The sequence below is a fragment of the Rissa tridactyla genome, chromosome 1 (genome assembly GCF_028500815.1).
Source record: "Rissa tridactyla isolate bRisTri1 chromosome 1, bRisTri1.patW.cur.20221130, whole genome shotgun sequence".
NCBI lineage: Eukaryota > Metazoa > Chordata > Aves > Charadriiformes > Laridae > Rissa > Rissa tridactyla.
In genome coordinates this window covers 146,368,670-146,380,869 of record NC_071466.1, presented here as the reverse complement: position 1 = coordinate 146,380,869, position 12,200 = coordinate 146,368,670, and the positions used below count along the sequence as shown (strand labels likewise).

Genomic DNA, 12,200 nt, shown 5'->3' with positions numbered 1-12,200 from the left:
CCATTGGCTGGGAATTACTGAACTGGGTCATTTGATAAAAGCAATGTGGATCAAGTTATTTCATATAAAACTCTTCGGGTTCCTGGGTATTTAGCCAAAAGCGAACTTTTAGTACAATTAACAACAGTCAAACTGCACAGAAACTTTTCTTTCTAGTTTTTGCGCACCAAGGGCGACGGTAATACCGGTCCCGTTCTGTCTGCAGTCTAAAAAAACAACAATAAAAACCCAAACCGAACTAAAATCCTGACAGCAGCGCAGCACTGAACTAATCTGACATCAGCTTCTTCCCCTGAAATGTTTTAAGCAGCAAGACAATGTCCTACGTTTTTTGGCAATCAGCGGATCAGATAGAAGAGTCTAGCGATACAACAAGGATGTGTAATCTGACATGATTAGACAAGGCTCTTTAGGAACAGAACATTCATAATTGAGACAAAGAAAGAGTATTAATAACACTTTCCTAACACGGCAGTTAGCCATTTTATATTTCCTTTCTTTAATCTTAGTGTTTTTCAACAAATCATGGGATTTAATAGCGTGTTTTGGCAGATTAGAGGATTTATGGCCCAGATGTTTTTTGTTCTAAAAATGGATTAGGGTGTAAAGTTTGCTGGAATCCATGGAACATGTTGAGGCAAGCCGGTCATTTTGTGTGTGATTAGTGCCTGCCTTCTGTCTCACAGTCCCTCCATCTGTCACAATTCACCAATGGATCTGGTTAGATTTAGCCTCATGTCACAAACAGAAGTCCCTTTTCTGGGCAATTTCATATTACAGATTCATTTTATGCCGTTTTTATGCCCTAGTTAAAAGACAGAAAGAAGTGTGTGCGTGCGCGCGCGTGTGGGGATGTGGCGAGGGGGAGGGAGATTGATAGATATTAGCCTCTCCTTTAATGTTTGAAAAATAGACTGGGGCTTGGAGTCTCCCATCAGTATTCTATCCTACAAATCACATGCAGATCATAATAAGTATAATCTACAGTACGCGAAAGGAAAAAAATGACAAAGTGTCACATTTAAAATTAAATAGTATTAGCTGTGCCGGTGATGCTTGTAACATTTTAAAAGGAAATAATTCAGTGACTACTAAGGCTAAGCCCTAGGCTGTGAATTTGCAGCAAAACAGTGGACATTTGACCTACTATTAGCAGCATGAATAGGAGTGGGAATGTAGGTCCGTGTAGCTGTGGTTTCTTATACATTTCTGAATGACAGGTGGTGGTGGGGAGCATTCAGTGGATGAGGTTTCTCTTCCCAGCCATTATGCATTTCATATCTATAGCAAACCACCGCCACCTGTGGTTTATTTTAATGTATTCACAAGTTTTAAGAAGGGGAAGAATGAAATGGTCTATTTTTAAGAGTTTGGGATTGCTGGCGTGATGAAAGCCTCCCCTAACTCTTATCCGGTTACATCCTGCTGCATAGAGACCACAAGGCTAACCTCCGCAGCATCCGGGAGATATTGAAACTCATGGGCTCAAATATCGGGATGATGATTTTGGCACTGAGGTTTCTCTTGCTTTCTACCCAGGTGGCTCTGTCATAACAAGAACAGAATTACAAAGCACGGGTGGGTTTCTGGGCTTTACCTTTTAACTCCTTCTCGTTAATAATGATTAACTATTGGTGCGTTTCGTCGATGAAAGCTAAAGCGTTTTCTTGTAACTTTCTCTTTTTAAGATATCCTTTCTTCTATCACGTCGTCAGGTTATTTAAATGACCACGATGCTGTTACCAAGGCAATTCAGGAGGCCCGACAGATGAAGGAGCAACTTCGGAGGGAACAACAGGTGCTGGATGGGAAGGTGGCTGTTGTGAATAGCCTGGGTCTCAATAACTGCAGAACAGAAAAGGTGAGTTTCCGAGACACCCTTTGCAAAGGGTCAGAGATTGCATTTGCCTCTCCCCACAGATACGTAGGTTCTTCCTCCTTTTTTCCCCTCCTTCTTCTTGCTCTATTTTCTTCTTCCCCATTTTGAAACAGAATAGTTGCTTCTTTCAAAAAAAGTGAAAAGTAAAAGGAAAGCCATAACCAAAAGATGACATGAGAGAGAGACCTGGACACCCTTGGGGGAGATTGGGGAGGAGGCAGAGACAGTTAAAGCCCTCACGAGAACTTTGGAGGCCACTAATTCTCTGTTCCAGCCTGTCAACGTGCATTATGAGAAGGTGATCTTGGAAATCTCTGGGTCTAAGTGGAAATCTTGCTTTATGGAAATGCTTACATGTGTTTGTGAGATGAGCTGGATTTGAAAATATTCAAGCTTCTTTAGGAACATAAGCTTTGCTGATACTCAGGCTCAGCTTCTGGGTATTTAGCCTTGTGAGGTTGTCATATATGATATTTTGTGACCATTGCGATGTAGCACTGTCATATCACGTTAGATGACTTAACAAAATTGAAAAAATGGAGAATTGACAACACAAACTGCACCAAATATTTGCAGTGAAACTTAGAGGCAGCAGAACATATGGGCCTTACCACCTTCTGCTTTTGAACTGGCCTGTGAAGCTGTGCTATAACAAAATATCGACAAAGTGAATATTCTCTAGTAAAATATGTATGTACTGTAACCATCGCGTATGTCAAAGAGGTTATGATTTGCTGCTTTTCTCTGCAAATACCTGATGTCTTTCCGTGCGCTGCCCTGTCTTATGGAGGATAAATAGACCTGCCAGTCCTTGCTGCCACAGTTCTAGTGAACTGTCCTTATAATACTGCCACCTAAGATATACGTCCAAACTCTTGTGTGCGTCTCAACTTCATCTGCTTAGCAAGTCTTTTCCCTCAGTTCCTCTCTTCCCCTGCAATATTTTCTGAGGTGATACAGCCTTCACCGTGCAGTACAACGAAGATGACCGTTGTTGCATTTGGTGTAAACTGAATTTTATTGAAACTGATTCTAGGGGCTTTTCACTGTAAGTCCTTGTGTGAATCACTGAGATAGGCTGATAAATAGAATGAATAAAAATGATCAGCTATTTAGCAGAAACTTGAAAGTCAGTCATCCTAGGAAGCTTGTGAGTCAAACAATATTGTCCAGAATGAGCAGATTGCTAATTTGGATAGCTTTCCATTTTCCCTGTTTTTAGATGGAGTTTGATCAATAAGCTGTGAGAAGCCAGCAGTCTGGGTAATGAATGTTAAATGTACACGTGAGTCTCTCACTACTGTACTTTTTTCATCAGCCTGTCCTGGGTGTAAGTGATGTAGAAATGACTCCAATTTCATGCACTTTCTTGAGAGGAAGGGGAAGGAAAAAAGAGGTCAGTGTAATAGGTATCTGGCGGTACATACAATCTCTCTTAGAAGAATAAGAGCGCTGGTATGGGGAAGGAGAAAGAAAGAGAGGGATGGAGCATGTTTACGGCATTTCACATAGAAGAGTACCAGAAGGGAAAAGGGAAAAGCAGAGTGTCAGATATAAGAAGAAGTGATCACAAGCACAAAGGAATTTATATTCAAATATTTAAGCATTCTTGAAAGGATGCTCGGAGCAGAAATTTCTTTTCTCTGCTCCCCATGTAGAAATGACTTTAACACTCAGCCAGATGCTAATGCAAAGTGACTCAAGCTATTCCTCGCAAGCATAGCTAAATTGCCGTTATTTGTTAAGCGCATTGAATTCAGCTGTGGATACAGCAGTTGGTTGCATTCAGAAAGCATCTGTACCCTTTTTTTTCTTTTTTTTTTTTTTTTTTTAATCCTCCAAAGCAGAGACAACTCTACCTATCTCCCCCCTCTCCTCCCTTGTGCTGGCTGGGAATTGTCAAGTGACAACCGACCAAATCCTTTTGGACAGGAAGCCTTCATCCTGAGTTCTATATACTTGCAAAGCAGGCCTTGTGGTTGGATCAGGAAGCCCATTAAAAGCACTTTGATGGTATGGAAATTCATCTTCATGAAGCACCCAGGCCCCTGAGCAGCATGCTGTTTAGCTGTGGTTACAGATCAGTCATTCACATCGGAGGGCAGTAATTGTGCTGACGGCTTGTTCGGCAATGGAAGTACATAAAATAATCCCAGGCCCTCCACCATGGCATTGCGAGTTAATCTTCTTTAATACAGATCAGCTGTTGTTCTAACACATGACTTTATGCTGGCTCTAGTGACTCTGCACAGCCTTTTGATTAAGTAACAGGAGTGGAACCATCTGCATTCACTTTATTCTGTTACTTTCCTATTGTTGGGATTCTCCTTACTCCTTCTGTTTTCACTTCTCACCCTCAACCCCAGTTGAAGTTTATTTTCCTCTCTAATTCATGCCTCCTGGTGGGCTCGTGGAGGGCAGAGAGGAGTTCTTTTACAAGGTAGCAGGAAGAAAAAAATTGTTTGCTCAATTGAAAATTTTTCTAAAGCAACCATAGGGTTTGTGGTTTTCAGTACAATAAATGCCAAAACTTTATATAGGTGAACTGATTTATTTTATTTTATTTTATTTTATTTTATTTTATTTTATTTTATTTTATTTTATTTTATTTTATTTTATTTTATTTTATTTTTTTCTAAAGTGGAGACAGGAAAGGACAGAACCAAATCTGAGCTCTCCTAGGCTATAATGGCCCACTTAAGCCACTAAGTACTAGTTAAGAAGTTGCACTTTTTAACTGTAGGATCTCCTAACCTGTCTCTTGCATTTGACCCAAAAGAGGAAAAGATGCAGGCTGTAAAGTTTAGGTACTTGTTCTCCTTTCCAATACATGCTCTAGGCCATCCAGTGACTAGCCAGCTGTAGAGTTCAGATCCAGACAAACACCCCAACTTCTCTGAAGTTTGTGTCTGATCTGGGACTTTAAAGCTTTTTTTCCTATTAAGAGCAAGATTTGAGAGGAAGGTGAATGTTGCCATTTTGAATTAAATTTTATTCTGTTTTTTCTGCCTTTCAAGGGAAAGAAAAAGAGATAATCGGGCAGGTTGGTAGTGAGAAATAGAGTGCTGCAATGTTACCACTGAGGGTTTCCCCTCAGAAGCTCAGGGTTCTGCCAGGGGACTTAGAAGCATCCCCCTGAGTTTTTGGGACATTACGTTTGCTCACTGGTTGCTTCCTGACAGGGAGATTTTGAGGTGGGGAATGGAATTAAAAGAGGGTTACCTAATGTAGCTATGCGTCTGTGGTCATATTTGTACTTAGAAATGTACATTATGTCTATGGTTATGTACAGAAGAAACGCTCTCCTTCCTGTAGAAATATCTCAGTCTTTATAGGCAACAAACGCTTGTCTGGGGCTATCCCAAATTTTCCTCCCTTCTTTGCTGCAGTGGCTGGTGTCGTTAAGGAGACCTACGATTCTCTGAGACCTTTGTTGAGATTTTGTTGCAAGAATTGCTGCTGCAGCCTACAAGGGAAAGTAGGCTCTGTGTAGTTCTGAACGTGTCTGTTAGACTCTTGGTAGGGATTTATCTGCCAGGGGTAGCTGGGCAGGCTCAGGGCTGGAAATCACCTTCATGAGTCGCTTGTTAAAGCTCTTGGGGCTTTTCTGCACACATGCACATGACCTGTTAGCTGGCTCGTGTTCCCAGATGGGTTGATCCCTGTGGACAGCCGGACCTGCTAGCTGTAAGGTAGGAGTGAGGCAGGAAGTTTGTGGAATTGGAGAGACGTTGTGTAGAAGGAGTCATAAATGAGAAAAGATTTTTTTGAAATGGCTAGGATGATTTGGGTGAGTCACTTCGTGGGCATCCAACTTGGACCATCTTGAGGGATTTGATTTTCAGAGGATTACAGTAAAAACTATGAGCATTATGATGAACATGGATTTTACTAAAACCTATTTTAATTGCAAATGCAATAAAACATATTTTTACATTACTTTTCTTGGAAACATTTCCATGTATAAATAAGAAATGTGTGTATATGTTTTTCTGGTTTCTTGGAAACCCAGGAGCATAGTTTTATTTGTAATTGTCATCTACAGTTAATTATAGCTTGATATGTACTATACATAAACGATGATACCTTTTATACATGTAGCTTAGAGTGCGGATTGTCATCTAGTGCAAACACCACAACGGGCAACATCAGCAAGCGGACTCTGGTCTATTTGTTCGGCCCCAAAATTGCCTGTTCCTCTGCGAAGGAGATGTACACAAACACCAAGAGCCAGCATGTGTGTGCATGCACACAAGCCCACAGTGCAGTCTTTCAGCGATACACAGCACAAACACGCACCGAGCTAGCCAGTGTTTTTCTGACTATAGTCAGGCTCTCCAACATTTGTGTATGTACCCTGGTAACTGTAAAAAAAAGGAGGAAGGGGGCACAGATGCAGGTGTTTGAGCATGTGTCTGCGTACACTGGTACAAACGCAGGTAGAGTTTTCCGAATGCTGGCGCCTGCTGCTAGAGGTGCCGGCGGCTGGGAGAGCCGTGTAAGTATACGCAGCCACGCAAGCATCCCAGACCTGTATGGAGGCAGTCACACTCGTAGCACGCTCTGAGAGGAGTGCATCCGCATGCGTGTACCTCCTCTGCTGAAGTGTTTCTTAACCTGTGGTACAAGTTCTCCCTGTTACCGCTTGGAGTGTGTCCTTTTAAAAGGCTGTGACATGTACTTGTCTGCTGGGCTGTAACTAAAGAGCTATTTGTAACAATATTTATTCCAGCATTGTAAGCAGGAGCCTATTTATTACTCATGCTTACGGAACACCGGGTTCAGGATGCCTTTCCTCCCATTCCCACCCACCCCTCCTCCCACCATCCTCCCCACTCCCACCCCCACCTCTCCCTCTTCCCCTTAAGAGAGTGCCAAACATGAAATGACAGTGACCAATGTTGACTTAATGTGGATGTTTAATAATGAAAAAAGTGTGTCAGTTCCAGCGTTAGTTACAAATGGCAGTAAGTATATCGGGTGGCAGCCCTGTAATAATTTTACATCCATCATTCCTTCCTGATGCCTCGCTGGCTGCCTGATGGATGGGGATAGCAGAGTTAACTCTTAAGAAACTGCTGTGATCTGCTGAGCTGAAATGAATTCTGTCCCTGCTCTCCCCTCGGGGAGGAGGGGGATATTAAGAATCTCAAACCCGCAGATCCTGCTGTCTTTGAGAAATAAAACACTGGAGCTCACTTTACTAAAGGCATAAGGAGGAGCTGGTTTAACACATGGGATTTAAATTTCTCTTGCAGGAGAGAATTTTGCTTCAATAATATTTTTTTCTTCCCCTAATAGTTAAATTTGAACCAGAAAGTAGAGAAAAAACTGGAGGAGAGAAGAGGAGGGAGGAGAAGAAAAGAGAAGGGTTGGTAAAACAGAGTCTGCCCCCACGTTTGCTGCTGACACTGGCAGTCTGTGGGTCAGACTTGAGTCAGTTAAGTTGTAATGATCGAAAATAGGAAGAGCGAGACCTTGCACAAGCTGGGCTTCCCAAACAGGAGAAACCCACTGGAAATGAGTCCAGAAGTGCAGTACTAACATCATAAACCAAATCACTTTGTAAGAGTTAAAACCTGCCCATTTTCATAATCTTTGTAGTATTTTACTGGAAAAATACTTTAGCATTCCCAGTGACTAGCAGAGGCTGTGTTACCCACAGACATTACATACCCGCACACTTATCCCTGCAAGTTCAGCAGACTGCTAATATATATGTCCTGTAATTTGTAGCTCACTCTATTCCTCACTGTCCTGTAAAACGCTAGGAAGGATGATCAGTGTAATATTTTTGTTCTCTTCTTGCCGTTTGAGCAGAGATCCGTCTGTTTGGAGTAATTATTATACAATGTGGGGACCAGGGGGTATCTTGCAGACAATGGACTGTTACAGTCCCGCAACACAAAAGTTAACGTATTATCCTAACAACTGCATGTCCCCTTCTTATTACCCTTTTCCCTACCCTCTTCCTAATTTTGTCTTGCTGAGGTTCTTTGCCAGCAGAAATTCTTGTGTGGGGGTTGCAGTCCTCTTTGTTAATGCTATCAACACGGAGTAGACAGTTTTCAAAAAGCACGACAAGGCGGCGAGCAGGTATTATGTCATCACCCATCCATCACCCTGTATGTCAGCCTTTCAGTGAGCCCAGTCAGTGGGCTCAACAGGATCATTCACGTTCAAGGAGTCCTCTGTTCAACAAGGCTACTGTATCCATTGTCATTTCTCCTGAAACTTTTCTCAAATTTAATTAAAAACACATGTCAAGTTTGCACACTGCAAAGATCAAGATCAGTTTTGCCCAGCGCTGGTGACTAAGCATTAAACATTTTGATTTGCTTCAGCTGAAAGTTTATTCCCTTTTCCTTTTCTTCCCCCCACCCCATTTTTTTTTTGCCATTTGCTTTGTGGAGCTTGTGTATATTTATATTTACAGCCTCTGCATTTAATGGCCACATGCCTTATTTTCACAGATGGCCAGTGGAAGACTTCCCCTCCCCCCTTTTCTTTTGGTAAAGCCTGCCTTTGGTTTTGCTACTTTTGTCACAGTGCCACTACTCTCAGTTAGCAAGTGCCTACGCACGGGAGGGAGAAATTCTGCAAGGAAGATTTTTTTTTCATTCCCCCAAGGACTTTAGCTCTTTATTTTAAAATGCCCCTTTTTTTTTTAACCCCGATTGACCGTCATCTGTTAAATGCCCAGGTCCTTTTTTCAGAGAAAAATTAAGTGTGTATGTGTGTGTGTGTCTAATACATCATTATGGCAGGGATGCATGAGCAGGGTTAGCTAATAAAAAATGAAGCATGCAAAAGGAGGGACAAGTTCTGCCCACGGATGGGTGCATGAAACTCCCATTGAAGTCAAGGAGAAGAACAGGCGAAGAGACCAGGGAAGAACCTCCCTGGATTCTTGCAGGTGCTGAAGCCTGAATGTGAATTTCAGTCTTTGTTCACTCCACAGGGCAGAGATTCAAAACATTCACAGGCTAGTGTGGATCAGGGAGGACTGCAGCTGTTTATACCTTAGTGGAAATTTTATTAAGCCCAATAAAGATGGATCAGCTTCCTCCTGAGAAAAAACATACAATTGATTTGGAGTTCTTGTTATGTCTTTTGAGCTTTTTGAGTCTTTGGGTTTAAGTTCTAAGCTGTGCCCTACAGCCACCAGAGCTAATTACTTCCTGAGATTTTATGATTATTTTTACATAATCACGTGCTTCCAATAGCTAGGGCTTTCAGCACATTCATGGGCACCAGCATCAGTGCAATACCTCTCTTCAGTGTAATAGAGGCTGAGCCTGATTCTTCTGTAAATTGTGTCCATTCAGTCTCCTAGGGGTTCAGCCTATCCTGTTCTGCCCATCCTAGTATGCGGGTGTTCACTTAGCTCTGTGGCAAACAGCCGCTAGGATGTTTTGGGGGTGCAGAACTTTCCTTTTGATTGTATTGATGCTGATGCTGGGGAGTAGACAAGTTAAGCCTTACTGGATAGCTAGCCTAGGTAGTGTGCCAGCTCCTTCATTAGGGCTGGAAGGAATCTAAGCAAAGGTACATCAGCCTTCATAATTTTAATACCTTACAGGGAAAATCAGAAAAGAATAGTCCATATATCTGTAATGCTGCTGTGCTGTTGAGTCACCCATTGTTTAATAAACAATTGCCAGGAAAGCAGTGACTGTGTTCTTGCTTTCTCTTTGCATGCGTGTAGACCCTCTTTCCCAGGATATCCTGTGTGGGTTGTGATTTTCATCTTGTTTCATTTTTGGTGTACCACCTCTCTTCCTCAATTAACCCTTGACGATCAATCGTAGCAGCTCTTTCTGATTTACTGTGAAATCCTTCATTAAAATTTACACAGCAGATTTCATCCGGGGATCTCAGAACTCTTCACAATGGTGGGAGAATGTCAGGATCTCCATCCTGCTTAGTTGGGCAAACCGAACAATTCATGCAAAGTTGCATAGCGTGTCAGCCCAGAGAGCAGTCTAGATGAGAAACTGGGTCATGTAACTCTTAACCTATTTGCAGTCAGCGGATTACAGCTGGATCTGGTTGAGGTCGATGCCCAGGTCCGCACTGTAAAAACTTTTGTAGGAAAGAAGCAGTGTCTCATCATTCTGCTTTGCTTTTTCTTTCCTTTTTATTTCTTTATTAATGTAATGGTGTGGGCCAGTCTACCTGCGTTTTCATTTAAAAATCCTCACTTACACTATCTCTCTGAGCTCATAACCAAAAAGGAGGATCTCAGTGCCCTCATTTCCTGTAGAATTGCTACTTCCCATCAGTTTGTTTCCAAGTCAATTAATATATTTTAATGAGGTAGTCATTCTTTCACGAATCAAGGGTTTAAGAAAAACATTTTGGGGACCTGACACTTAAGACTGCCAAGTTATTGAGGATTTTTCTCTTTTTGTTTTGGTGGACTCCGTCCTGCCTTCAGTGCTTTGAAAGGTACGGACTTGAGAGCCCTTAGAAACCAAAGACCTACGTCCACAATGTATGGCAAAGACAATGACTATACAGATTTCAGTACAATGACTATACAGATTTTCAGTACACCCAGTACCCTGTGACTGGGTGTGTGTTCCTGAGAGGAGAGTAGTTAAATGTCTGGGCCTACTTAATCCATATGATTTTTCCCCTATAACACCTAATAGGGCATCTCTCTACTGAGTCCATATAGCGCTTCATATAGGTTACAAATCAGAAGCAATGATTTTCAGGCAGCATTGAACCAAACCGGATTTGAATATATACCGTAAACCAAAAGATGTGGTTCCTTTACCAAGCGATGGAGCCCCAGTTAAGACTGAATGTAATAATTCTGAAAGAAGTACCATAAAATCAGGAAGAACCACAAATAAAGAATGTTATTTTATTTTCTTGCTTCTAATGCTGCTTTTAGGTTCTGTGGGTGGATTGTTCCATGAAAAAGAGAGATCTCAGATAAGCAAGACTGAAAGAGCTGAGGGGGCGGTGAATGCATTGTTTCTTCATACTAAACTTTGATGCAACAACAACAAAAAAGATCTCCCAAATGATAAATTGCTGTGACATTATAAATAATCTTTCATCTTCTTTGGTGGTCCACAGAGTTTATATAATTGGAAGGCTAAAACCCTTCTTTGTTGTTTCTTCCCTTTTCATTAGTACAGTAGAAGACTATAAAATTGTGCAGCCAGAAGGGGTTTAACAATTACTGAGTCAACGTTTGAAAGTCTCACTCTATTTTATCATTTCATGCATGTGCTTTTTATGAGTTTTACAGCCCTGCGAGCGTTACTTAAGCAAGATCCATTGTAATGGCGGATCTGTAACTGCTCTTATTTTTATTTTATTTTGCTTTCCCTAGTAACATGTGCCATCAGCAAGAGCCACAATTCCACACTCACAAAGAAATTATAAGCTTGAGGTTATAATTTTTAGATAAGATTCAGGAGTGCTAGTTTCAGTTCCTAAAACTACCAGTCTTACTAAGGAACCTTTGGCAAGTCACTTAATATGTGACTCAGTTTCGCATCCCGTAAACCGAGTTAATAATACTGCCTTTCTTTGTGAAATTTTGTGGCTAAATTCACTGACGAGTGCAAAACACTTGGGCAATGTGATCTGTTACACAGAAAAACCTAAAACGAAATAGAAGATCCCTCAGAAAAGAACCAGAAATTCTCTTACAGCAGTTGTAGGTGTAACATGATCTGGACTGTAACGTGGTTTGGACTGAGACATAGATAGTGTGCACAGTACCTATTTTGAAGTACCACGGCATTAATATGCAGGGGTAGAGTCTGGACTGCAAATAGTTCATCATGTGCAAACCTCTGGGCACACCTCTCAGTACTGCCAGTGGTTCCTCTAAGTTCTTCCAGCTTTTTGTCATCCGTAATGCCTTCCTACCTCATGTTTTCCACATTTTGAAAGACTGTGGATGAAGATGTTGTAACACGAGCTATTCTGACGTTTATTATTGCAAGAGGCAGATCTGAATATCCTGTCAGATGTAGGATAAGACTCTTCACCTTCGTGGAGAGCTAAGGAAAATATCATAATGATGAAGGGATAACACCTGGCACTACCAATGTGTCTGATAATTAAAGATGTTTTCCTGTCATAAACAGAAGTGAACTTTCATTGTGGGATCACAGTCTAGCAGCTAATCTGCCTAGTGCTTCAAGATTTGGTGCATATTGACCAAGGTGTGTGTCTGAACGGTTGATATTTACTGGGGCTTGCTGAGAGAAGACTTCTGCCTCAGCACCACAAAGCACATCAGATGATGTCACAGGCTCCACTCAACAATCAAAGATAAAAACAAGCCTAT

At 41.6% G+C, this 12,200-nt stretch overlaps 1 protein-coding gene across 18 annotated transcripts in view; it reads left to right on the top strand.

Moving 5' to 3' along the window:
- Positions 1-12,200, top strand: part of SOX5 (SRY-box transcription factor 5) — a 657,730-nt gene that overhangs the window by 623,511 nt on the left and 22,019 nt on the right. For 15 of the 18 annotated variants that reach the window (XM_054207629.1, XM_054207623.1, XM_054207624.1 and 12 more), the window contains one exon: positions 1,689-1,861. In XM_054207629.1, coding sequence (XP_054063604.1) covers positions 1,689-1,861 — 173 coding nt within the window. The remainder of the gene's footprint in view (positions 1-1,688; positions 1,862-12,200) is intronic. The other 3 variants (XM_054207634.1, XM_054207619.1, XM_054207618.1) reach the window with 1 other exon arrangement.